Genomic DNA, 27392 nt, shown 5'->3' on the forward strand with positions numbered 1-27392 from the left:
CTCACTGATGATCTGTCATAACTGACACTTTCCCATTATGTCAGAAATGTTACTGAAATGTGTCGCGGATGAAAAAAAAAAAATCACAACAGTTTTCCTGTTCTGGTGTTGGACTAAGCTTCTTTCCAGTAAACCACTGAACAATACAAGAGTGTTGTTATGTCTTTTCTGTGTTTGTTAATCCATCTTACCTGCCTCTAATACCTGGTTGAGTCAGGGGCGGTGACCTTATCTGTGAAGGTCGAGGATTACTGTATATTAGCCATATTAAATACTGGTCGATAATGATGTAAGCAGAAGAAGAACACTAGGCTAGATACATAGATAACATACAAAGATTCAAAGATAGCTACACAAATATAAAGATAGATACACAGAAGCATAGATAGATGAATACAAAGATAAATGCATAGCTACAAAGATAGATACATAGGAACATAGATAGATAAATACAAAAATAGATGCATAGATACAAAAATAGATACATAAAAAATAGACGCACAGATATAAAGATAAATACATACACACAAAGATAGATACAGAGAAACATAGATAAATAAATAAAAAAACGTATAAATACAAAGATAGATACAGAGAAACATAGATAAATAAAAAAAAAACAGATGTATAAATACAAAGATAGATACATGGAAACATAAATAGATGAATACAAAAATAAATGCATAGATATAAAGATAGATACATAGGAACATAGATAGATAAATACAAAAATAGATGCATAGATACAACGATAGATACATAGGAACATAGATACAAAGATAGATGTATACGTATAAAGATAGATACATACAAAAATAGATGCATAGATACAAAAATTTGTAGAAACATAAATAGATGAATACAATGATAAATGCATGGATACAAAGTTACATAAATACAAAGATAGATGCATTGAAACATAGGTGCAAATACAGACACATAGATATAAAGATAGATACACAGAAAAATCAATAGATACAAAGGTAGATAGAAACATAGATAGAAAGATGCATAGACACAAAGATAGATACATAGACAAAAAAAACAAAAAAAACATAAGCAAATACTCTCCACCTCATTAGGAAACTATGCTTGCAGCATCATTCCTCTGACCTTGAGTAACTCAAGCCGCTGCAGCTAATCTAGTTTCCATTTGCGTAGCTCCACAAGCAGACAGATAGGGAGCTTGTGCAGGGAAACAAATCGGAAAATTTGTCAGGATGAGAGATACAGTTGTTCTCTTAACTTAAGTCTTATTTGCTTAATCGGTGTTTTGGAGTGTAAAGACCGGTAAATTGGAGGATCGTTGCCTGCTTCCTTGCTGTATGTAAAAGTTTTCATGCATGTTCTAGATGCTAAACTTTTGGTTGTTTCTGTAGAAATGCTAGAGACACATGTATTTTTTAAACTTTGAGAATACAGTATTTCTTTTTGCACTTTGCATAGAGAGATCTGTAAGATGAAACCTTCATTCGAGACAGCAATGACACTGAGGTGCTAATTGGATTGCCTAGCTGACAGCACTTTCAAAGACTCCCAGACAGCTATGGATGCGCCGAGGAGCAGCTTAAACGTTCGTTACAAGGAAGAAGATGGGACGGTACTCTTCGAGAACTATATACCCCCTTCTCGGGATGCTATCCACCTGCCTACCTATGTCCTCTACCTGATCATGGCCGTCTTTATCGTGCTGGGCGTTCTTTATGCCATCATTGGCCACCTCATCAAAGACCTCATCCATGACTTTGCAGGTTTGTGACTGCACCGTAGGTTCTTCTTCATCCAGAAGATAATAAAAGTGCATGTTGTCATTACCAAATATGTTCACTTACAGTCTTTTGTACACATTTTCCTTGTTCCCATTCTTTCTGTTTTCCCAGACTGGCTGTTTGGGGAGCAGCCTGAGGAGGTGGTGGTGAACTATTGTGAGGCCAAGGACAAGTTTGTGGCAGACTGGTGCCCAGAAACCTCCCACGAACTGGAGGCGATGGTCCGGGCCGAGGAGAACAAGATGGTCGACAGAGACTTCATGAAAGCCCCTGCCATCTGGATCATCTCTACAGAACCTCAGGCGGGCAGGAAGGGGTCCCGTGTGGTCTTTGGGAAGAGGACTTGATGTTGTTGATGCAGATCTCGTCTGTCTGGTGTGATTGTGTGCATACTGAGAAGTGAAGTGAACGGCTGTAATGAACCATTGCTGTGTAAGGCTGAAAATGTGTTATGATATTGTAGACACAGAGGGGGATCTCCTCCTGGAAGTTCACAATGCTCAAGTGCACAGTGGTCTTATGAGGACATCTAGTGTCTGTTGTGGGCGTTGCAGCTGATTTGCAGCAGTACGCCACACTACAGTATATTGCACACAGAAATGTCAGCAAAACTTTTTTGTTAAGAGATTAAAAAAAACATAATATGCCTTACACCATCCCTGATAAAGATACTTCAAAAGCATGAGTTACTTTATTCTGTAAATGTCACGTGAGGAAAAACTGTAGGTATTGGTGTATCCTCTGTAGTGTGTCTATGACAGGTGTCAAAATAAAGTGATTTAAACCTGATATATATAATAAACACTAGTGAAAAAAATGCATTCAGTTCATTTTTTAAAAATCTTTTGCCTCCATTTACATTGTATAAAAGCTTTACACACTCAGCAGACAGGTGCAGTTGTAGTTCACATAATTATATCAGCAAAATTAACAAAATGTCAGTTCCAGGATGTGTCAGATTAGTTGAATGATCATATTGGAAATGATAATGAACCAGAATCTACGGTGAGAAGTATCTTTTGGATGCACAAACCAACAGCAGCCAGTGGTGGACAAAAATAAATAAATAAATAAAGCTGCATAACCCTCATTGCAAAAAAAGTCATGATGCAAACAGGTCTAAACCGTGGTTAAAGTTTTTATATATGGTTATGAAACAGTCCCTATGACCTACATACACAAACAAGAATATCAGCAAGAAGATTTCAGTATCTTAATTCTTAATGGCTGCCACCAGGATGGAGTCACCGTAAAATCAGATAAAACAAGTTTATCTTTAACATTTTCCCAATCAAAGTTACAGTTTAAAAGAAGCAGGAGGAGATTTTTATTTCAGTCATTTTGTTTTTAACATTATAATTTGTGATTATTTTTTATATATATATATATTATTTTTTCAGGCTTTTGCCTTTATTTGACAGTGGAAGCTGAAGATATGACAGGAAAAAAGTAAAAAAAAAAAAAAAAAAAGAAAGAAAATTAAAATATAAGAAAAGAAATATAACCTTAAATAACACTGTAAATAAACTGTGTTGTATGGCTCTCCTAAATGTCTCAAAGTAAACTTTTGAGGGAGCTCCCTCATAATTTGAACTTTGTACTTAAACATGTTTTTGCACATTGGGCCACTGCAGAAGGCATCATGTTTTACACGGGCATCTAACATGAGTTATTATAACATAACTATAACCTTAAAAAGAAATGTAGCAGAGTGAAAAGTATATTTCCTTCTGAAATGTAGTAGAAAATAATTAATAAAGCAGCCGAAAATGGAAAGTACTCAAAAGTACAAGTACATGCACTTTACATGCCACCACTGGCCTTGTGATAAAATGGTACTTCATATCAGTTCAGAGTGTATTATTTGCTCATTTCTGAATCATTTGGTTACATGCCCATAAGAACAAGGACATAATACTTGAAACAAGCTGTCTGATACTGAAAGTGTGCAGCTGCAGGTGACAGTTACCCTCATCTTAACCAGGTTAAAGCTAAACCCAGGGTTAAAGATCCAGTTCACCCAAATAAAATACAGCATTTTTTTTTTTGTTTCTGGATGCACTTATGTATATATACAAACAGAAAGTCACCTTATGGTTTATTATCCCTCTTTAATTGTAGCACAAGAAGTATTATTCAGCAACCATCTGTGCTCACAAAAGTCAAGGTCAAGCATAACGTGAAGTTTACGGTGTGTGTGCTCCAGCTCACACACCAAGCCCCTGCCTCAGTTTGCCTGAATCCACCACCACTGCAAAGCAGGTCAGTGACAAAATTCAAAAACCCCAGAAGAGGGCGCCATTGGTAAAACTGTCCCCATGAGCTACGCGGCAGCAAACCTAATAATGTTAAAGAATCACAGGAGTCTTTTCAAGCTGGTATGAATGAGGTGGTTTAAAGAAGCGAAAACCAATTTCCAGTAAATAGGTAAATGTGAATCAAGTCCTGATATTTTTGGTTGCTTTATAAACTCAGAGTAATGATGTCATCCATCACTCTCATGTGGCTCCACAGACTCAGCAAAGAACCACTCATCTAAAGCCATCTGGTTTATTTTGAGGCAAAGTTACACATTAGTTCTGTTGCTTCTAACAAGATTACTAAAGCTGTGTCCCTCTTCACGTCCTCTTGCTACCAACTACTAAAGCAAACAATGACATAATCTTATTAACTTTGTCCCCCCCTAATCCCCCAACTCTTTTAGAGTGGGAGGACCCCCCAGGTCAATGCCACTATCTTCAAATAGATGAAATAATCAGAAGCCTCTGCAGCTTTATAACAGCAGAGTGAGATCTCAGGTAAATCATGGGATGCTCAGAAGATTATGTTGAAGGATGCAAAGCAAAGTTAAGTTAGTTAAATGCCACTAGAGGCACCATGATTATGTAATGAGATTAAAACCATCTGCAAACATACAAGGATTTTCTGTTTGCAGTTGGAAGAAGTCAGCAGACATTGGTATCCATTTATCAACAACATACTTCACTTTGGTATTTCTGTTTGCAGTTTTCTGCTGCTTTATACTTTACACAACATTTGTAGTATTGTTTTACAGTTACAGTTACAAGTTAATTTGAGGCATCTCTACAAATTAAAATGCTCACCACTAAACTAAACTTAGCTTCACCTTCACCAACATAAAAATGCTTCTTATATATTAATGCATCTGTGAGAAAAAGTCTTTCATCAGTCATTCTACTGCATAATGAGTACTTTTACTTTCAAGTACTTTTTTTCTGACAATATCTATTTTTGGTTTGGTAATGTTGTTCATGCAGATGTTGTGTAACACATTAGTGTGATATTGCTGCTTCTCCTTTAGTAAAAGATCTAAATATTGCTTTTTATCATTTGTTCATATCTGAATCATGCATTCAGCTCTTGATAATTCTCCAGATCTGTATGCACTACTGAGGGAAAAGAAGAGGAAAATCAGTCTGGGAATATATTAATAAGTCAGGGTATAAAGAGCAGGACTTCATGATAACATGATAAATATTCAGTCTCAGTTGAAAATGGAATAGTAGGCTAGATTACCTGGGGAAAGTGTTTATAGTGTCCTTATAAAAAATATAAGACATCACCATATTAATATGTAAATCAAATATTTAAAATGAAATGATTGGCTGCAGCCTATATTGCACAGCTTTTTAAAATATAGATCTATAATGCATATAAATGCAAAACAAATGCATTTACCACATATTTTAATTTATCCAAATATGTGGAAAATAAATAATTGAATATATACTGTATGCACATATGTCACACGTCACCATATTTTTGCTGCATATTTAACTAAATATAAGTGAAACACACATCTGAATCTAAAATATATCCATAAATATGAAATTATTAATTACATGTCCCAGAATGTATATGTTCATATATGGCCAGTTATCAGACTTTTGTATGGGGTAGACTGGGGACGGTTGCAACAGGGGATGTTTGCAACATGTCTTATTCCGCCAATGAGAAACATGCCAGAGTGATGATACTCAAACTGCACATGCTCAGTTAGACAATTAACAGAGATATAAGTTATTATATGAAGATTTGTTCTTGTCCAAATAGTCTGAGTGACTGAGAAAGATGAAAAAAAAAAGTGTTGCAACCGTCCCCAGTCTCCCCCTACCATGAAACCATGAATGTGGTGCTTTTATTTTGGAAGAACCAGCTATCTTCAGACTAAGTGGGAAAATAGATAAGATAATTATTTTTGAAGGATGTGTTCTTAGAAAGCGTTTTTAACTTTTGAAAAGCCTCTGAGCTCATGTGACGGTGGGCTGGGTGAACAGCAGGGGGGCTCCGCTCTGCTCTGTGGGATGGATGGGGGGGACTGCTTTCATTTGTCAGGGCGCGCATCCTCACACACCCCCTCCATCCATCCATCCATCCACACCAAACCAGAGCGGTGCGTCGACCGCGTCCGTGAAAACATGCTCCTGCGTGGATGTATTTGATCTGAAGATGAATAATGGACTGGTGATTTGAAGGCATGGGTGCCCGTTGACTGAAGGAGCAGCCTTTATGGATTGGAGCTCATCGTCGCCAGAGCAGATCTGGGGAGAGTCTGAGAGGTGAGGCGGCATTTGGTCGATTGTGTGCGGGGAGGAAACACCGCAGCGCTCACTGGGTATTTAACAAAACACGACCCGGGCTTATACACCGAGGTTTGGCCTTATTAAACCGCTTCTTTTTCTTATTAAACCGTTATTATATATCATATGCCATTTTATCATAAAGCGGTCGCGCATCCTCCGGTGTAATAAAGGCCTTTTCACACACATAAGACGTGGCTGTGTCACTACAGTAGCCATCTGCATGCTTCATGGATCGCTTCATAAAGCTATTGAGGCCACGGGCGATACAAATTTTGACTTTGACTGCCATGTTGCACCTGATATCCTTATTACTGTAATTATAATAAGATTTTCTGATACATTATGTGGATAAAGACGCGCGTCACGAGGCTAATTTTTGGCCTACTTGGCACAAATGGACACATTGCAATACAGTAGCAAATATTTAAAGGGCCCAATTACGCGTTTGGGCATTAGGGCCCGGGAGACACTTTATGTAGCTTCAGCAGCCCCAGAAGTAATAATAAGGTTAAATTCCTTCAGACATTGTGGTGAGAGAAAGACAACATAATGACTTTCACTGAACAGTCACAACCTACGCTTCCCCTTAAATACAGTGTTCAGTTATTTGAGTGTTTGCAGCCCCCCTCAGTCCAGATTCTGATTGTATGAAGGTTACTGCATCATCAAATCCCTCCTGCTGTTTGTCAATAAGAAAACAGTGGTGAAATGTGATTGTGGCACCACGACCACCGCCAACAATAGATGCAGCGCGTGAACTGTTTATCCACCTGGTGAACTTGTAAACCTCTGGCATGCACCAACTGTCTTTACATTTTCTGACCGAGCAGCTGTCAGAGGAATTTATACTGAAGGAGACTGGAAAGGAGGAGTAGGGGTGACCGGGGGCAATTGCAACATTTTTTAAATTTTCCGGCGTTACTCAAAGACTCCTTGAAATACACCAATAATCTTTTGATGTAAGAAATATATATATGTGCAACAATAAATAATTAAATTAATATATTTTAACTAGTAAGGATAAAACTATGAAATTGAATTTAATGCAAGAAGTCATAGTGTTACAATTGCCTCCTTAGTTGGGGCAAAAAACATACTAATAAATAATGTTTTGTGATACTGTATCGATTCTCAGAACAGTTTATCGTGATATTGTGATACATGCAAACCTTCGTGGCAGTGGTTAATGTTATCTTTCCTGTTCTCATTACATAAAAAAGTAATTTTTTAAAATTCAAATGTTTTAATTCAAATAGCAGTACATCCTACCTTACTTACAGTATTGCAAAATATCATAATATATTATTTATACTGTATTGTATTGCCAGATTCTTGCCAATACACAGGACTAGTAGTATCTGTCAAGCCAGACAAACAAAGGGGTTATACTGGGATATGTGGCTTGGCGGCAATTGTAGGTTTGTTGTAAATTGTTGTTACAACTGCCCCCAATCTGGCAGGCATGATAAAATATTGAATGCTAGTTAGTGACACCCATATTAGCATCGTTTGCTCATGTTCATTTTTAACCAATAATCAAGAGATCAGACTGATGTAAGTTTAAATTTGTAGTCAGAAACAACTGCACATCCAGAAACAGTGAAACAGTCCTACTGAGCGTGTGCAGTGATAATGGTAATAATAGACTAAATCGTGGGGTTATAATGCTTCTGTTCCATTCTGGTCTGTCAGTGTTTTATTGTAGTGTATCTGTCAGTCATTTTTGCAAATCATTCAACTTGTTTGCACACACTAATCTGCACTGATCAATTGTTTATAACCAGATTAAGGGAATAATTATTTAACTGATTACAACAGTGATGTAAACACCCCCAGTTGTGTTTGGTACAGCAGATAGTTGGGTTGTACTAAAGGCCTGAGAGGCTCAGATGAACTCTGACCCTCAGTGGCTCCTCCTGTCCCTCCAAATCCCCCCCCCTCCCCCCCGCTGGGACTCCCTGATGACCCCCAATTCCCCACAGAGGTGCAAATGAGATCATGGCCATTACAGTGAAAAGATCTAAGTGGCTTTTCAATTTCCAGAGGAGCCATCTGCTTTTCAGGATAACAAAGCTTATCTCGTTACTCCTTTACTCTTTATACACTTTATATTTTAAGTTTGTATCTCACTTATTTGATGCTCTTTGAATTTTGGAGCAATGTGGCACAAGAATGTTCTTCGGGATTAATAAGGTCCAATTTTATCTCGGATGATATTAGCAACTAATCATTGCTTTCATTTCGATATTGATCCGTCTGTCATTTTCTCTGTTAATCTAATTAATCTTGTTTGAGTCATTAAATCTCAGAAAATGGTGAAAAATGTTTATCAGAATTTTGCAAATCCAAAATGACTTCCACAAATCTCTTATTTTGGCCACAAACCAAAGATAAAAAGTTTCTGTCCTACCAGACAAAAGAGACCGAAAAAATTTTTTGCTTAATAATTACCCAAAAATATTAAGAGATAAAATTAATAGTTGACAACTAATTGATTAATCATTGCAGGTGTTGATTAGCTGTAGAAATGTTTTGAAGGATGTGCTGCTATAGGTTCTTGTTTTTTTTATCACTCTTCCTCTCTCTTGTGTGTTGTGCAGGTGTGTGTGTGTGTGTGTGTGTGTGTGTGTGTGTGTGTGTGTGTGTGTGTGTTATATGCTGACCATGCTGTTTCCTTTGTTTCTTTGGACAGTGCTGTGGAAGAGGAGACTTCATCCAAGATCACAAGTCACATGACAGGTACACGACTCTCATTAAAAAACAAAAAGCAAAAAAAAAGTTAGTCTTGTGTAAAAACATGAACAGCTGTCATGGCCGGCTAATTCCACGATTATCTACTGATTTTTCTTTTTTATTCCTCTCAGATTTGTGTAGCGATGAAACAGACAACTCTCCTCCCCTTCAGCTTCACACACTCAAGGAGTTTGAACAGGTGAGAGCTTTTATTTTGAAAATTCTCACTGAGCCAAATGTGAGCCACACTTCATTTCTCCTTCAGCACAATAGATAATACTCTATTAAGTAATAACATGCACAGTAAATTACACTCTACAGTGCCATCTTGTGGCTCCATGTGTTCCTACAAGAAGTAATGAGCTGATTTGGTTTGCTGTGATGCAGGAGGATCATTATGAGAGATCAGATCACTGAATGATGAGATGAGTGTCTAATCTAAAAAGTCTGTGCTCACATCAAACTCTCTGGAGTATATACTTTTAAACTGCTGTATAGAGAAGGAGGACACCTGCAGTTGGTGATGTTAGATGGAAAACACCCTGAACCCTCCTGCTGGTTGGCGTCTCTGCCTCTGGCTGCAGGATGGCCCACTTTAGGATTTCTCATGAGCCTGTGCTGCACTATTAAAGTGCCGCTCACATTTTACAAAAAGACTATGTTAAATATCCCTTTCAATGTTTGACAGCGGGGTGTCGCAATGAGCAAGGAGAACATTACTGACCCAAACCAGTACATGCTCATTTATCCTGCTGAATGTTCTTTAACGAGGCACTGACTCACTACAAACTGCAGGATCTTTGAGTGTGATGCCCCACTTTCTGAATTTAACTTGAAATTAAATTTAACAATGCAAATGTCTTGAAGTTTATGAGAAATCATCAAGATTATGAATCTGAAAAATGTCATTGGATAATTGGTAATAATAAAATCACAAAGATTGGATGTAAGCCCAATATGGAACACATAAAAATGCTGAATTTGATGACTGAAATGTTTCTTTAAATGTCTCTTCAAGCAGCATTACATTGTATGTAGCTGTTAAATTAAGTGAATGTGTACTTTTTTGTTATTTAAGATGGATATGCGGATAACGGTACACAATCTTATAGTATTCACAGGCACCAACAGAGATGAATTCGATGGAGAAGTTTGACATTTTGGGAAATAACACTTAATTGCTTTCATGCCAAGAGATTGATGCCACTCTCAAGTCTGTGTGTAGATTAAATAAGGGGTTAGCTTAGCATATCAGCACATATAGTGACACAAAGTAGTGTGTTATGTCTCTGTGTACTAACGAAAAAAACCATGCAAAATTAGGATGATACTTTTTTACACCATATTAAGCAAGTATGTACAGTTTTTTGTAAAGGTGGAAAACTCATTTGGAACGATGTGCGAGTCCCCTTGAACGCAGACAGATGGAATTTGGGACTGAGTTGACAAACAGTCATAGACGAGCGTGACAAGCCTCCATTGCCAGACGGGGTGAAAGTTAGCGAGTCACACCGGATGTCATGTTTCCATCACTGCTGGTTGGAGCTGGAGCTGATAAATAGCGACTACTGCAGAGTCATTTGACCCCCGAATGAATGCCGATTGTAGCCTGTCCCACTGAAGACAAAAAACAGATGTTACTGGGTGTTTTTTTTTTGTCCAGTATAAAAGGAGCTGTAGTCAGCCTTTGTTTTACAGAGGCAGTCTCACTATTCCCCCATGTTTCCAGTCTTTATGCTGCGCTAAGCTAATTGCCTCCCTGCTCTAACTTCATAATTAGCCCTCAGACATTACAGTGTTATTGATGTTCTCTTCAGACTCTTGGCAAGAAATTGATTAAGTATATTCAGAAAAAAAAATCCTTTTAAGTATCAAAGCATTGCCACATTAGTTGCAGAGCAACATTAAGCATGACAGTGCAGGTCAGTCAGTCGGTCAGCTGATCTGCCATTTTCCTTTTACTGTATCCTTCCATCTGTTCATCTATCTGTGGAGCAAACAACATGCATCTCAGGGAACTTTATCTAGAACTTAAAGTATTTATAATCAGTAGTGTCCTCTAGGATTGGGCGATATGACAGAATATAGTGTGTAGAAATGCTCCTCTCCAGAACCGTCAGTGCTTCAGACACAGAAAAGATCAGAATATAACAGAGGCACTATAACGGTATTTGAAAAGTCTCCACCACTGACAGTCCTTTCATGTTATTCTGGAGGTGCTGCTGAGCCCTGATAAAACAGGAGGTGTCACCCACCAGTCACGAAAGCTGAAGTTACTCTCTGAGAGGCGGCGCCCCGCTCGAAGCCGGAGTCACTTACACGGCTGACAATTCTTGGATGTGTCACTTTTACACTGAAATAAACACATTCCTACACACACTGCGCACACGTTTACTCCTAATTATTTTGGTCTTTGATGAGGAGCTCAGATTGTGTGTGCGTGTGTCATGTGTGGAGTTTAAAAACACACACTGTGTACATGTCATGCTTAAAGTTGTGTGGAGTCTCTGCTTGGCGCCTGTCCTATCTTTGCTCAGAATTATTTAGCAACGGCACGTAACGCGACACCTTAATGGACACACTCACTGAACGCCTCCAGAGCTAATAATGACGTAACCGCGTTGGTGACACGTCTCGGTCGTTTAATTATTGATGCTCTTTTAGCCGAGGATGTCGCTTTTATTATTGGTGATCAGAAAGACCGAGCGGAGCCTGTCATTTCCTTCCTGTTCACTCAGGCCTCTGAGGGACATTCAGGGATTCTCCGCTCTGCGAGATTCAGGACGCCTCCCTATAAATAGCACTGTGGCTCACAGCTCCCAGGTCTCCTATTTCATCCAGCTTCTTTCCACTCACCTGTCTGTCCCGCTCCCATCAGCCCCTCTGCTTCCCCATGCGTCTGTCAGGGAAGTTTCTGAATTTAAGCTCAAATGTACAACTATCACTGAATATTGTGGATTCAGGGTTGTGCGTAGGACTGTGTAGGTGCGTGAAATGTCAGATGATATCGACTCACCCCCCGCAGTAATACAGTGCTTGTAACAAAAGTAACAGCAGTGTAAAAAAGGAAACAATACCTCACGGTCTCTCAGTGACGTTTCCATTGCCTTAGTAAAATGCTGCTTTTGGGTTTTGGCTAATAGGAGGCACAAAAACAGCATAAAGTTGTTATGACTAACAGACACAGGGAACAAGTTCAACATTTACTCTCTTTTTTGCTCTGCTTTGGTCTCCACTAGTTGCTAGTTGCTAACTCTTTTTCTGCCATTTTAGACTAGATGCAGTCATACATACTTACAATTGTTTTATCATTTATGTTTGGTTCTTCCTCTGAATTGGCTGCTACTGCTGTGTCAAAAAAAAATCTCTTGCACACCAGAAAGGTCTTTTTGACAGGTGCATCAGTGGTGTGGGTAAAAAAGAAAAAGAGACACCCGCACACTGTCTTCACATTCTCAGCAAAGAACGCTTTTAATACACAACGTTTTAGTCGAGGACCTTCTTCAGGTATGAAGAAAGTCCTTGAAACGTTGCGTATTGAAAGTATTGCATGACTGCTGCTGCTAGAAATAGAATTCACTGAGACTGTAGAGACTGAATGGTAAATTTCCTAACTTTATTACTAAAACAGTTCACTGAAAGGGACAAAAAAAAGCTCTGTAGGAGAGCTGTTGGGTTGCCACTATGAGTGACCCCTTTTACACTGACACTCAGTATTCATATATTTATATATATGTTGATAGACTGATTAATATTGATTTATTATGATGCACTTAATTTAGTTTAAAACTCTCAAAGTGAGCTCCATGGCATCTATTGTGGGGGTCCTTGAGTTTAACTACCAAGCAGCAAGAAAGTCAGGAGGGATTTGCATCCAGGTTCAGAAATGGCGTGTCTGTGTGGAGTTTGCATGCCCACCCCAAGTTTGAGTTCAGAAGGTGGAAACAGTAAGAGTAAACGTGCCTCTTAGTGAAATCTCCCAAATAGTGTCTCTCTCCGAAAGCTCAGAAACACGTAGTTTGGAAGTGTTTCTGAGCTCGATGAACTTGTTAAGCGTATTAGCACCCTGAGTGTTATCACAAAAGCAGCCAAATACATGTGCAAAATATCAAAAATAAAATGAATGTCCCTGTCTTCAGTAGAGACTAAATGAAAGTGAGTCACTGTTGTGATTATATAACATTCAGTTGAGTGTGAACAGGGCTCCAGCTGACCTCCACAAAAAATGTATTAAAAACAGGTGGGGTAGTCATAAAACAGGACAAATGGCGTTTATTTTCAGTGCACGTGAAAGACAAAATGAAAAGGACAGAAAGGGACTCACATCTGACCCCCTTCTTTTCTCTTCATGTCCCTGTTTGTTCGTTTTGGGGCTCCTGTTTAGCAGAGGGGTGAGATTTCCCCTCATATCACAACTGCCTGTGAGTCCCGAGCCTCTTACCTCCCCCAGCCCTCCTGCCCTCCTCCTCCCCTCCTCTCCCCCTTCCACCCATCTCCCCTGGCAGTCTGGGATTCCAGGGATGTCTCCTCCTGTAAAATAAGCCCCTGTCCCGTCCCCCAGCAGACCAGAACTCACCATGGAGCTGACATGGCTGCATCTCTGACCGCCTGGGCTGCAGAGTCGCCCTCTGCACTGCAAACACCCCTATAGGCTTTAGTGTGTGTGTGTGTGTGTGAGTGTGTGTGTGAATGTGTTAGTTTTAGTGTGTGTTTGGTGGCCTGTTAGAGGCCTGGATGCCACTTTGTATATAATTTGTATATGATGTTCTTTTGGAGACGGAGGTAGCATGTCTAACGGTTACCAGACTCTCACACCAGGACAGGCCTTGACAGTCTCTGTCCTTTAAAATGGACTCCCACACGACACGGAGAGGCCGGAGACGACTTTTTTATTTCTGACCCATAACGGACATGTCAAGCGGTGTCGGTGCTCTGTGACGGTCATGTCTAACGGTTACCGTACTTTGTCGCAGCACCTGAATGACCTGAAGAAGGAGAACTTCAGCCTCAAGCTCCGCATCTACTTCCTGGAGGAGAGGATACAGCAGAAGTACGAGGAGAGCAGCGAAGATGTCTACCGCACGGTGAGTACAGTGTGAGGAAACCTGATTGGCTGGTGATCAATGGGACTCTGTGTGTGTGAGCAAGGGTTGTTCACTGATAACAAAATGATCAAACATCATCGATGTTGCTTTGTTGAGGAATTTGTCCCTGATTAGGTAATCAAGAGGCCGTTTGTGGCTTTATCAATAATAATAGGTGATTGTTAGATGCTCCCACTGTCTGTTGACCCAGCTGGTCTGGTTGAGGTGATGTGACCTGTGTTTGTTTTACCGAGTGCCTGTTCTTAGATATGCAGGACTACACATTAACCTGCTCTTTCCTCAGGAAGGTTAATGCAATCCAGGTTGTGTCTGTTTTGTTGAGCATCGTTGTCTTATTCTGGGTTACTTAAATATGATTTTGACAGTTCTTAAAAATTGATGTATGTGAATATTACTGTTATAAAGTTAAATGTAACTTCAGCCTTACTTGTAAATGTGTTGTTGGGGGAAAAAAAACTGTAGGCTGTTCATCACACTTTGCCAGAATGGATGTGAAATATGTGAAATACTAAATTGCATTCATAAAAATCTTAAGTTTAACTTGCTGAGCCCTGCAGAAACACTGGTGTTCATTTAATGTTACCCCACAGCCCAGAGACACTACACTAGATTAAACTACAACTATGGATACCTATAGAGACCTAATGAAACACACCTGTGGACTCATAATTGAATGCATGGCTGGAACTAAACATCCTGAAAAAAATGTTTATCAGAATTTCCCAAAGTGGCATCTTCATATTACTTATTTTGTCCAACCAATAGTCCAAAACCCAAAGACTCCTCATTTACTGTCATAAAAGGCAAAGAAACACAGCATTTATGAAACTGAAAGCGGCAAATGTTTGACTGTTTTGCATGGAAAATGGTTGAAATGATGACTATCAAAAAAGCTTGTGTGTGTGTGTGTGTGTGTGTGTGTGTGTGTGTGTGTGTGTGTGTGTGTGTGTGTGTGTGTGTGTGTGTGTGTGAGAGAGAGACAGAGAGAGAGAGAGAGAGACCTCATTACTTTTTTGGTACTGGTAGCAAAAAGTTTTGGTTTTTTTTAGTCAAAAAAGTTGACATACACTCTGTGGTCAGTTTGATATTCTTGTTTCTTTGTTTGTCTTTTATCTGCAGATGTGTCACTGTCAATACTGACCTTACTAAATAGATTCGGTGACTCACAAAACTGCCTTTTTGCTTGAGGTACATTCATTAAGTCATGTTGGGTCACAGACTCAGTCTTTAGTGTCACAGCAGTCTTAGGCTCTTATCTTATTTGAAAAATATATTGTAGTTGCAACAAACTTATCAGATCACTGGCAAAATACCCGGAGTTGAGGAAGTGTGAGAGAAAAAGTTGGATTGGTGCCTCCCTGCTTTTATCAGATAGTTCCAGATTTACATTGTAAAAAAGCAGGTAAAGTTCGTTTATGGCTCTGTGTGTTTAGACGTTTAACACTTTAGGTGGGGCTGGGTAAAATGGACAAAATCAAATACTACAATATTTGGGAGCAAATCCCTCAGCACTGATAATGCAGCAATAACAGATTTTTGATAAATAATCATCAGTAATGTGTCTGACTCAGTGGGTCAGGTTAGAAAAAAAATCACTGTAATGCATCCTTTAAAGCCAGTAATAATATATATCACTATTTCTTAAAGTATATGTCGCTATTTTTAATCTAATTGTCACAGTATAAACAATACACCACCATATGCATAAAATCTGAGTTAAAAAGTTTACTTTTTTATGCAATAAGAGCAGTGAAGATAGATAACAACACTGTTGAGGGTTTAACTGCCAGAGGCACAAACAAAAAACAAAATCAGAAAACATAATATCAAGATATTCATGTGTATCAGTATTTTCTTGCACCCCCAGTGACCACAGCGCTCTTCAGTTCAGTCGCTCTTTGTTCCCTGTGCAAACCTTTGTGGAAAAATCGAAACCTTATTCTTTACCTGTTTTAAGCAGCAGCAGGTTGCCGCTCCGCCACAGGAAGCATTTTATTGCCTGAAACAGTGAAATGTTTGCCTCGGGTGAAACCAAAGTTTAAACCCACAGACTTTGACCCGTCGCTCATCATCTACGCAGCACTGACAGACCAAGACAACAGCTGATGCACTTTGAGGAGATGTTGGATTTAACCACGAAGACCACGAAGTACCTTTGAAGATACAACTCATATATTACTATATAACAGGTACATAGGGACAATGATATGCAGTTGAATCAGGATCAGGATTATTGTTACTGGAACAGAAACTCAAATATATATGTTGTTGCTGCTTACTGTGGCTTAAAATGTGCTTAAATAATTGATTTATTAAATTATTGACAGAAAAGTGTCAACAATTGTTGACAAAAAAAAGTCTTTTACCAGTCAAAATTGCCAACTTTATCTTGTTCCATCATCTTAGATATGAAGTTTGTTGCTTCTGTCTGTTTTTTATCTTCATAAACAACTTTGGTGTCTGGACATTTCAAGCAAAAAATAAATACATAAATAAGATGACAATATTTTTGGCCTTGATAACTTGTTTCAGGCATTTTCCACAGTTTTCCACAGTTGACTGATTAATTGAAGATTCATTAAAAAATGGATAATGGAAATAATCGTTCTATAAGCAGGGCTCAATGAACAGGATTCTCCACTTGCCGTGTTGGGTCAGTAAATCTCGGCACTTAACTTACCTGACCAGGCAAGTGGTAAAAAAGAATTTAACTATTAAACTATTTTGATAATTGATGTATTGTTAAATTAATTTTTCATGCAAAATGGCAGAAAATGTTTCTTTCAGCCTTTCAAATATGGAGATTTTTTTAATTTCTGACATTTTATGGACACTGCATCCCTAGATTAAATATGACAATTAACTTTAATTGTTGTTATTTGATTACTACTAATAAATAAAACCATTTGCACAGGGGCAAGTGAAAATTCACTTTGGGCAAGTAGATTTCTGACCCGCTTGTCCCTCTGTGTGACTCATTTCTATGCACATGTTTATATCTGAAGGCGTTTGCATTCTGTTCGTCTCTTAAGTGCGCGTGTGTCCATTTATGTCCCCCTGTATGTGTCCACCTACAATAAGGTGACCCAGTTCAGCTGTTGTTTGTCCACACGACCCAGGTGGCATTTAAAACTCGCCTCTTTCTTTCTGCTTCATTCCAAAATCCCCTCGTCTCTTTCACACGAGAAAAACCGAGCGGCCGTTTGATCCAGCCGAACGAGACCTGAGCGTCCTGACTCTTATCCTCCACAATCACTGCATACCAGCACTGATTGAGTAAACTGATCCCACGTCACACACACATCCAACTGGAGTTTAATCCTGGCGCCTCGCAATCTCTCACTGTGAGTGGCTAAAAAGTTAATCATGTAATCACTTTTTTATTGGAGACTAAATCTTTGTTTGGTGGTTGTTATCTGACCTGAGCTGCTCGTTGCTCTGCTGGCTGACAGAGCGGCAGCGTCCCCGTCCTCAGTGTAATACAGTACAGACGAGGTGCGTCGGTCCTGAGCACATACTGATCTCTCTCTGAGCTCCAGAGACTCTATTTATAGATCAGGCTTGAATGCGATGATTTATTAATCACATGTATTCATTCAAGGGTCCCTTTGACTTCACTCATATTTAATAACACGTGTTCGTAGGTTTCTCTTCACCAAACTGTACAGTTTATTACAGTAAAACATTTAATCCCAGTCATGTCAGTTCATGTACACTGTAAAATATAGAGATTTATTTGGTATGAATTAAATACAGAGCTGAAACAACAGCAACTGTTTTGATAATTGATTAACCATTAATCTTTATCATTGACCATCCAGAATGTCTCCTCTGTGGGATCAATAAACTATTATCTTAAATTTCCAAACAAAAATGCCAAACATTCTTCAGTTAAAGTGTCTCTTGTCTTCTTGAAATACTGAGTGATTTCAGGATTTTCTAATATTTTATAGACAAAAAAATCAGTTAGTTAAGAAAATTGTCTGCAGATTACTAAAACAAAGCATCTTGCCCTGAAATTGGCACATTTCACTGATTTTATTCATGTAAATAAAGTGATAAAATGTAAATTGGTAATGGAAAAATGAGCAGTGCCATTAATAGATGAATTAGAGGATTTTTTTTATAGCTGTGTGTAGAGCTACAATGATTAGTTGATTAATTAGTTAGTCAATTGAAAGAAATGTAATTGACAACTATTTGATTAATTGTTTCAGTCAAATTTCAAGCAAAAAAGCCAACTTAAATGTGAGGTTTTGCTGTTTTGTTTTGTTTTTTGTCATTTGTGACAGTAAATGAAGACTCTTTGGGTTTTGGACAGTTGGTTGGACAAAATAAACAATCTGAAGATGTCAGTTTGTGCTCTGAGAAATTGTAATTAAAACTTTTCATAATTTTTGACATTTCATAGGATAAGGGATTCATCAATGATTCATGAAAATAATCCTCAGATGAATCGATAATGAAAATAGTCTTGAGTTGCAGCCACAGTCCTCTTAGGCTTTAAGGACTTCTGTTTCATAACATTTTATTGGCAGAACAAGAAAAATTATATATTTAGCATCCTGCACTGTCATGGTTTGTTTTTTCTTAGTTACTTCCTGTTTTATTTTGGTATGTTTTCATACCATGTATTTACTTCCTGTCTTTGTCTGTTTTCCCGCTCTTTTGATCATTGATTATTGTCACCTGTTCTTGCCCTCACCTTTGTCTTGTTATCCTCCCCTCCCTAGTGTATTTAAACCTCTGTCTTTACCTCCTAAGTGGATTTTTTGCTTTGTGTCGTTCCTGTGTACCTTTGAATTGAACTTTGTTGGTTGCCTTCGTTAGCCCTTTTGATAGCACCATAAGTTTTTTTTCACTAAACTTTTGCAGCCGTCCACTCCTGTTGAAGTCCTTTTCTGTAATGGCATGTAAATGGTGTAATATGGGATATTACAAAGAGAGCAGCGTCATGAATAGATGAGTTTGTAGTAAATGATAATACCTGTCAGTATCAGTCGCGATGTCACAGGTGTGTTTGTTGTATGAGTGACACTCCTGTCAGTGTTTTTAGGCGCCGCCGTCGGTCTCCCTCCTCTTCCTCAGCCTGGTTATTAGGGGACGTGTTGCTGAGGGCCGACGGTCCAGCAGGGTTCAGAATAGCAGGTGCGCAGTGATGGGTGTCTATATATAGAGCTGTTTTCAAGATGGGAAGTGTCTCTCTTACTGTAAGCCAAGTTGTTGACGCACCAGCAGGAGAACATGTTCCTCTTACTGGTCTCTTACATTATTTATGATAAGAGCACTGAGGCAAACCATTTACCCCCATTAGATATGCAGAGCACGTGTCCGCTTGTATGTTACATAAGTTCTAGTTCCTGCTGCTTCTACTTATCACTGTACAGTTCAGCTCTTAAGAGATGAATTGATCTGAATGGAATTAATTAGCAAAATGAGGTTTGTTTGTTTTTCTTTTAAAAGCTTCAAAAATTCTGGAAAAAAAAATTAACATCGAATCCAAGTGTTATTTTTAATTATGTAAAATTAATTTCTTTTTACTTCTTCGATTAATACAGAAACAGGTTAATAATAAAATATGCATCTGTTTTGCTTTATCAAACACAACATGTCCCTTAAAATAAATTTTTGCCTTCCTCTTTTCTTTCTACACATTTATATTTACAGTTAATTTATACTAAAATAACTGTTAGTTGCAGTTAGTTGTGTTTTTTCCTGGATATTTATCAGTGTCTGGTGGGACGTGACCAGTATAATGTGTAATAGTACTGTGTGTTTTGGTCACATGTGCAGAATGAATGTTTGCGTGTGATGAGCCCTCATGCTGCCTGTCAGGAATATGTTTATGGGTAGATTTCAGGCTGCAGGTGTTGGTGCACGTGCAGCCTGCTGGCTCTTTGTGAGTGTTAGAAACATAAAGCTCTCTGGCAGGGGACGGGGGAAGGTCAGCGGACCGGGACCTGCACGAAGAAGAGGCAGGAGAGGCGAGGCAGAAAGAGATAAAACCAGTGAGAGCATCATCTGACTTGAGTCCAGCAGACAGACAGACAGACAGACAGATAAACTGTCCTGTCTCATCTCTAAGGTCAGAATGGAAAGAATGAGCCCCTCTGTTCCCGCTGTTGAAATCCTCTGTCCCCCCCACAGCCCGATGTAAGAGCCCGTGATCGGCCCTAAAACGTCAGCAGGTAAACAAACTGTGGAGTTCAGTCTTTGGCCCCGGGGGCGAGTATCTGAGCTGCCCTGAATTCTCCAGCTCTAAATATACCCGCCATGACAGCACGGTCAGATGTCCTGCACTGATGACACACAACACCCAGCGGCCCTGATTCACACGACACAGACACAGAGATCAGAGTGATGAGGGGATGTGAGGGCTGAGGAAACGACACTGAAAGGTGCCCAAGGCGTGACGGAGAGAAGGATACCACCTGTGAACATTTCAGCAGTGACAAACCTCACAATCTGTCAACTTTTTTATATAGAACCGCTAACCTCAGAGATACAGAACAGACATACAGACTCCATCAAAAGATGTTCTTATTACCTGATTTATGTTCATGATCCTAATGTAGATTCAGCCATCGTTTGTCTCTGCAGCAGATGTCAAGCTTTGGTATTAAAGTCCAGATGAAACAGCATTTTAAGAGTATTGTGATGCCAGTTAAAAATGTTCTAACCAATAATGTATGTTGTAGGTACTGTGTGTCTGGAGCTTGCAGGCTTTTTCCTAAAGTGCCTTGAAATGGCAGAAATTATGTCCCATTTTGCATCATTTTGTTTGGACAGATGGACAAGAGCAGCTGTTTGAGCGAGAGGTTTATTGTTTTATTATTCTGTTCTTTTAAATTGTTCAGGCCTCATAAATTAATGTTTCACATAACTAATATGCTGCTAGAATCATTAAAATAAAACTTAAAATGAGCCTGGGACAGGCAGGCGGGACATAATGTGCATTTTTCTTAACCAGTAGTTGAAAATAATCAATAACTGATTAATCACTAATACTTAATAGGATACAAGACAGGTCTTTTTTTCATTTTAAGTTTTATTCAAATGATTCTAGCAGCATTAGTTTTGTGAAAAATCAATTTATGAATCACAAACAATTTAAACAAAATAAAAATAACATAAAAACAATAAGGCTCTGATGTACCATGCTGTTGTTAGCTTACTAATTTATTTTAGCTCTGTGTCACTAAAAGTTGAATTAATTGATGGATGGATGTCATTATATTATTGGTTGATATTAATGGTTGGTTCGTATTATATTTTGCTTTACAAAATAATTGGATAATTATAATTGATTTTTTGGCATATGTTAAAAAGGTGAAAAATAATTTAAGGCATTTTTAGTATTTTTGGTGCAAGTATGGCAAATCTTTTTATTTTGTATGAATTTGCAGAATTTAAAGATATAAATTACGTCTCAATATGTTATATAATATTGTAATATTTGACAGGGTTACTCGATCATATTAACAGGCACATTATAGTAACTGGTCACCATCCACTATCACTGATACTGCAGTATCATTACAAAAGGTCATTTATCTGTTGCGAGACGGTGCAGAGGACGATGTGTGATGATGATTGACCTTCTTGCTTTCCTCTGTTGCAGAACATCGAGCTGAAGGTGGAAGTAGAGAGCTTGAAGCAGGAGCTCCAAGAGAAACAGCAGCTTCTGGATAAAGCCCTGTAAGTCCACAAATATTAAATCATTATTATTTATTAATGTGCAGTTACTCTCTGCTCAAAGGCTTCTCAGTCTGAGGGCGTGAACATTGGTGTCAAAACAATCTCTTATTACGTACGTGCATTTTGATTAACTGAAAATCAATTACTATTTTAAATTCTGTAAACACTGTAAAAAGATCCTCTCTTTAACTAACGAGCAGCAGACAAGAAAAGCAGATACTGACTGTGTCGTCTTTGGTGGTTTTGATTAATACAGCACACAGTGTGTACTGGCGGACAGATGCACGTCCATCTATGGGTGTTGGCTGGCTGCGTGCTCCTGTCTTAACTGTGGTAACACCTCATATCTCTAACAGCTCATATATCATGCAGCAGCTGAAAGTGATAACACACACACACACACACACACACACACACATATAACGGACACACTCACTCAGATAGATGGGCGAGTGCAACCCACAACTTAAACCCCTGACATGTTACGAAACTCTTGTGTAGGATTATTGTGGACAGGCTGCAAAAGTGCTGGTGTTGTAAATGTGACACGGTGATGAGGGGGACTGTCCTATAACCAGGGGATTCAGCTCGAGGCAGCTATGATATTAAATGTCCACCCTGCTGAAGTGCTCCTTGGTAAATTACAAAAAAAAAGCATGAAGCTACACATTTCACAAAGAGTCAAAATCTTGCAGACTTTACCACGCATTTTGGTAGTTATGTGAGAGAAACCCAGTCCCTTTTGTGTCTTAGATTTCTGCTAAAAAAAAAAAGAAAAATGTGTTAGAAGAGTTGTCTCAGGTGATTTGATAGAGATTATGCAAAGTTTAAAACAAGGAAAATGTTTGATACCGTTGATTCAGATGTCGTCCTCTACCTGCAGGGCTTCTCCTGGAGCTTGAAACTGAGTTTAGTAGATCACTCTGGCGAAAATGGAGCTCTTACTGGGTTGCATGGAGATGTTTGGCTTACACCTCACAACAGTTGGCCCTGCGTTACTGCTGAAATGGACAGATGATGATGCTGCTTAAAGGTCAGGGTTGTTGACCTTTATAGTTCATCACTGGCCAGCTGTTGGCGCTCTTGGAAAGGATGAATTGGCTCTTATTACTGGTCTCTATTTTTGTGGCTGGACCGTGTCAGCAGAGATGATCCTGACTGTAAAGTGGTTATTGTTGCACGGCTTTGAGTTCTGCTTTCCGCCTGGAACAGCGGTCAGGCCGGTTTTGTATTTTTTTAAGTACATACTCAGTCTTTTTTCTTATGTCTGACTTGAACTAATAATTTTCTGTCTGTGCTGGTTTAAATTATTAACACTTGTAAAGGGTTGTTTTAAATTCATAGAATTTGAATTTGTGACCTGAAGATGCAAGGAGTGATTCTGGAGAAAGATGATCATTGAGTCTCATTTCCTGGTCCTCAAATTCCACATTTTGGATTCATCCAAAACGTATTTGACGACCTGGGAGTTTGAGACTATCTTACCGACCTGTGATTGGCCAAAGTGTCACGTTAGGGTTGGGATGATGGATGATATGACATCATGACATCATGATTTAAAATCCTAAGAGAGTCAGGAGGGAAAGGGTCCAAAATTAAAACCTGGCAAAAGGCAAATCTCGGTACATTTTCCATTTGCAAAGTAAAATCTTGTCACTTAAAATGCAATAAAAGATTTACAAGTAAAAAAAAACCAACAAGCCAATAGAAGTAAATTATCAAAAAAATTGCACCTTAAACTAACTAATGAATAAAGGATGTCAGCCAGTGAGTGCAGAAATGCTACAGGCTAGGTTATAGCTCCTTACACCTGCTTTATTAAGGGAAAAATTTTATATAATCACACTATTTACTGCCCAGTGAAATCACGTCTAAATTTAAGTGCAAAAATAAAAATTATTTTAAACTCTACTGTATTTTTTCTGCTTTATTGTTGAAGCATGCAACAGAGATATACCTATAATCGTCCATCACAATATTCCAATGTGGACATCACCATTTCCCAACCTTACCTACCGTCATGGGCTAGATTTTCTAAACCCTGAACCTTACCTTGCGAGCCAGTCAGCATCTTTGGAGGGACTTCTGGCAGCTGTGGGCGTGGTTTCAGGTGCGCCAACAGCACAAAGCATCCACGGAAACGACTCATGTCAAACAAACAATGGCAGCTCCTGAAGAGGTTTGTGTAGATATGACAATCGCATCAGTTAAATCACAACTAGAGTGTATTTCTTCATTGAAAGAAGAACAAAGAACAGCACTGAAGGCTTTCATCGCTGGAAAAGATGTTTTTGCTCTTCTTCTTCGGCTTCAGTTTGGTGAGCTGATCTGATTGGTTGAAGTTAGCCCGTGTTAGACGTGACCATTGACTCATCCAATCACCTGTCAAGTGTTTTTTTTCCAAACAGTTTCTATGGACGATTCCCCAGCAAGAGGAGAAGAAGAAGATCAAATATACTAAATCAAAAACCAAATTGAGTCATGACCTTGAAATCGAAAATCAATCAAATTGTGGATTTGGGGAATCATGACACCTCATTATGTTGAAAGGTCATTATGGGATTTTTGCCTGATGACACCAAAATTAAACATCCGACTCCAGCTTTAATTAAGTGGGAAGAAATACATAATCAGTCTTACAGTTGTCACCACAGATTTACGAACAGCAACAGTCCTCTGCTGGGAAAAGTGACCACTGCTGCTTGTTTCCTTGCTTGTTATACTTGCTGCATATTCTGTGGTTTGGACGTCGACCAACTTCTGTCTTTGCCAAGATGAAGAACAGCTCAGTCACAGTAGCCGTTGGCAAACAGACAACACATAAAAATCTTTGTGACAAGATAATTGTTAAATAGTAGAACTCCAAACCTTTTCTGGCAGTGTCTTAAATCTCAACCTCCTGAAGGTGCAGCCTCACAGAATTACTCAGTAGTTTAAAGTGTTTGTGTTGTCGACACACTGAGATGACTGCATCATCTCTCTCCTGACTTCTTGCTGGCGGTTAGGGGGTGAAGGTCTTGTCCACTACACATAAAGACCATTTGTCTATGAGACAGACATTTGCATTGCTCAGTCTGGTTCAAAATATCCCAGTTATTTGAGCTGTTGCATGTGGTGGACAGAGTTAAAAACGTATGTCGAGAGGGTCCAGAAGAGGACTCATGGCGACAGAGTGGCGTGCGCCATTCTGGGAGCAGAAATTCTGGGGTGGCGTTGTTGACTGACTAAGTGATAAAGACAGATGCTCGCACAGTTGGAGTCTGAAGGAGTGAAGGGGAATGTTTACGTCATGAATGTGGTCGTTTCGCAGAGAAACAGGACGTGTGTGAGGAAACTCAGATTAAAGTTTAAAATGTTTCATGCATATTCAGCTTTCACAGTGTGTATGATTTGAGTGTGACACCACGAACACACCAGTAATTACATCCACTGCTGTGTCTACGTCAAGCCTTTCACCGCGTTCACACCGTGCGAACATCCCTTCTGTGAGAATATATGTTGGCATTAACCATGACAGTAAAAGCCTACACCGTGGGCGAGGCAGCTTACTTAATCTCTGCTATAAGTGGCGGGTGTTGGATATCCCATGAGCACCGTAGCAGCCAGGAAAGTGATGACATCATATTGTCTCTTGGCTCTCGCTAATGTCTCCCTCATGTTCTAAAGCTGACCACTCTGACTACGTTTGTGTCTTCGAATCCACAATCCAATTTCACTTTTGCTTTTTAAAATTTAAGCTAACTCTTGAATAATTAGTTAAAAGTCTTGCTTGAGTTTTGTGAAACCAGTTAAGGTGAATTAAGTTAACTGAACTTGAGAAAACATGTTCAACAATCTTAAGACTCAGTTCTTCTTTGCACATAAATAATTTAAAGCTGCAGCTGCTCCTGCTGGAGCTACTTTGTTCCACAACTGACACAGTATTTATATTTGATATTACTGCCAGTATATCTATTAAATTTTAAGTTTGAGGTGGTAGAGACTGAATTTAAGTTTTTAAGTTGAGTTTTTATTACTGTGAAAACAGGCAACCGTAACTTATCTCAACATGTAGTAGAGACACACAGGAAATTTTTGTTTTCTTCAAACTATAAAAAGTAGGTTCTAGTTTTTTTGTGTTAACGTAAATGATTCTTTTTATTGAACAATAAGTTGACTGTCTAACATTTTTTAGCCCATTCAACTATCAAAACATATGCTGTGACAATGTATGTGCTGTTAATTGGCCCTGAACTAAAAAGTGAACTCAAAAATCAAAACTTTTTGACTTAACATAAAAAAAAATGTTCATCTCACAAGGGATGAGTGTTTGTATCAAGTAAACTCAAACTTTTCTTGTTATTTTGACAGTCCTGAACATTTTGTTCGGACCCTTCATTAAAATTTTGTGTCAAACTTTGTGACTGTTGCTGACTAACTCTTACTCACCTTTTCCCGTGTTGAACAGCACAACAGCGGAGAGCTTAACCAATCACAATGAGGCAGAGCTGCAGAGACGGTGTCAGGAGAGACAGCAGGAAATCGACCACATGCAGCAAGTGCTTGAGACCAAGATTCAGCTCCTGCAGGAGGTTCGTCCTGCTCAAACCTTCAGTGTGGTTAAAACTGACTCACCAGTGTCTCAGATTTATTAAACATAACTGTGTGTGTTTGTTCCCAGGAGGCCCAGTTAGCACGCAGCGAGGCCGAGCGGATGGCCTCGCTGGCTGGATCACACTCCAACGCCTCCCTCCTCTCCCTGGACACCCCCATGGAGGACATCCCAGAGGACGAGAGGCCTCCGAGCATCCTGTCCCCTTCCAACACCACCAAAGACAGGTGAAAAACACGAAGGAATCTGCTCAACCACCACCGATTTCAAACAAATCCAGTCCACATCTCTGTCTCACTGACTGACTGCGTGTGTGTTCAGGTTAATAGAGGAGCTGACAAAAGAGCTTCGCTCCAAGGAGGCCCTCATCACAGAGCTGAACGGAGAGAAGAAGACTCTCACACTGAGGGTGGGAGAGCTGGAGGGACAGGTGGAGGAGCTGTCTTCATCTCTGCTGCAGAAGGACAAGGATGTGGAGGTACAGACACTCTTTAATGAAGTTTTAAAGTTACATATTTATGTGTACTGTATCATAAAATGACCATGATATGTCAGCAGGGATTAAGGAAATGTGCAAAATTGAAATAGCGGCTTCTCCAACAGCAGTCACTGAACTCCAACTCCAGGGTGTGTATTTTCAGAGCAGTGGGCTTTTGTTTTCGGGATGACAGGCTTAGCTTTATATTTATGCCGCTTGTCAGTGTCCCTGCAGCCTGTGGGCAAAATGCCTGAGCTTTGAGTCTGGGAAGGAGGGGGAGATGGAGGGAAACAACTCACTTCAACCACAGATTATATATTAAATAGAGATTCAACCTATTTAACACTGCTGTACTCATTTCTGAACACCAGGGTCTTATATTTTGGCTTTAAATCACACCTAAAATCAAAATAT

General features: G+C 39.2%; 2 protein-coding genes across 3 annotated transcripts in view; both read left to right on the top strand.

The window, feature by feature from the left end:
• Positions 1 to 876: 876 nt before the first annotated feature.
• Positions 877 to 2573, top strand: LOC146317551 (uncharacterized). Of its 2 annotated transcripts, XM_084732618.1 has the most exons (3): positions 877 to 1323; positions 1447 to 1751; positions 1881 to 2573. In XM_084732618.1, exons 2-3 carry the CDS (start codon positions 1547 to 1549, stop codon positions 2114 to 2116), a joined length of 441 nt encoding a protein of 146 aa, XP_084588744.1. In that variant the 5' UTR covers positions 877 to 1323; positions 1447 to 1546; the 3' UTR covers positions 2117 to 2573. The 2 variants fall into 2 exon arrangements, with proteins under 2 accessions (XP_084588744.1, XP_084588743.1); XM_084732617.1 differs by having other exon boundaries at positions 877 to 1751.
• A 3598-nt stretch (positions 2574 to 6171) lies between these two features.
• LOC146317552 (myomegalin) overlaps positions 6172 to 27392 on the top strand; it is a 60964-nt gene continuing 39743 nt past the window's right edge. The window contains exons 1-8 of the mRNA XM_084732466.1: positions 6172 to 6349; positions 9066 to 9112; positions 9238 to 9305; positions 14080 to 14190; positions 21833 to 21909; positions 26357 to 26480; positions 26570 to 26727; positions 26822 to 26978. Coding sequence (XP_084588592.1) covers positions 6300 to 6349; positions 9066 to 9112; positions 9238 to 9305; positions 14080 to 14190; positions 21833 to 21909; positions 26357 to 26480; positions 26570 to 26727; positions 26822 to 26978 — 792 coding nt within the window. The 5' untranslated portion in view covers positions 6172 to 6299. The remainder of the gene's footprint in view (positions 6350 to 9065; positions 9113 to 9237; positions 9306 to 14079; positions 14191 to 21832; positions 21910 to 26356; positions 26481 to 26569; positions 26728 to 26821; positions 26979 to 27392) is intronic.

The sequence above is a fragment of the Lutjanus erythropterus genome, chromosome 12 (genome assembly GCF_056507025.1).
Source record: "Lutjanus erythropterus isolate fLutEry1 chromosome 12, fLutEry1.hap2, whole genome shotgun sequence".
NCBI classification, from domain to species: domain Eukaryota; kingdom Metazoa; phylum Chordata; class Actinopteri; order Lutjaniformes; family Lutjanidae; genus Lutjanus; species Lutjanus erythropterus.

Bases quoted from the DNA above. Each gene is read 5' to 3' on its own strand.
- LOC146317551 (XM_084732617.1), top strand. From the start codon at position 1,547: ATGGATGCGCCGAGGAGCAGCTTAAACGTTCGTTACAAGGAAGAAGAT. The intron at 1,752-1,880 runs GTTTGTGACTGC...CTGTTTTCCCAG, and splicing joins CCTCATCCATGACTTTGCAG to ACTGGCTGTTTGGGGAGCAG.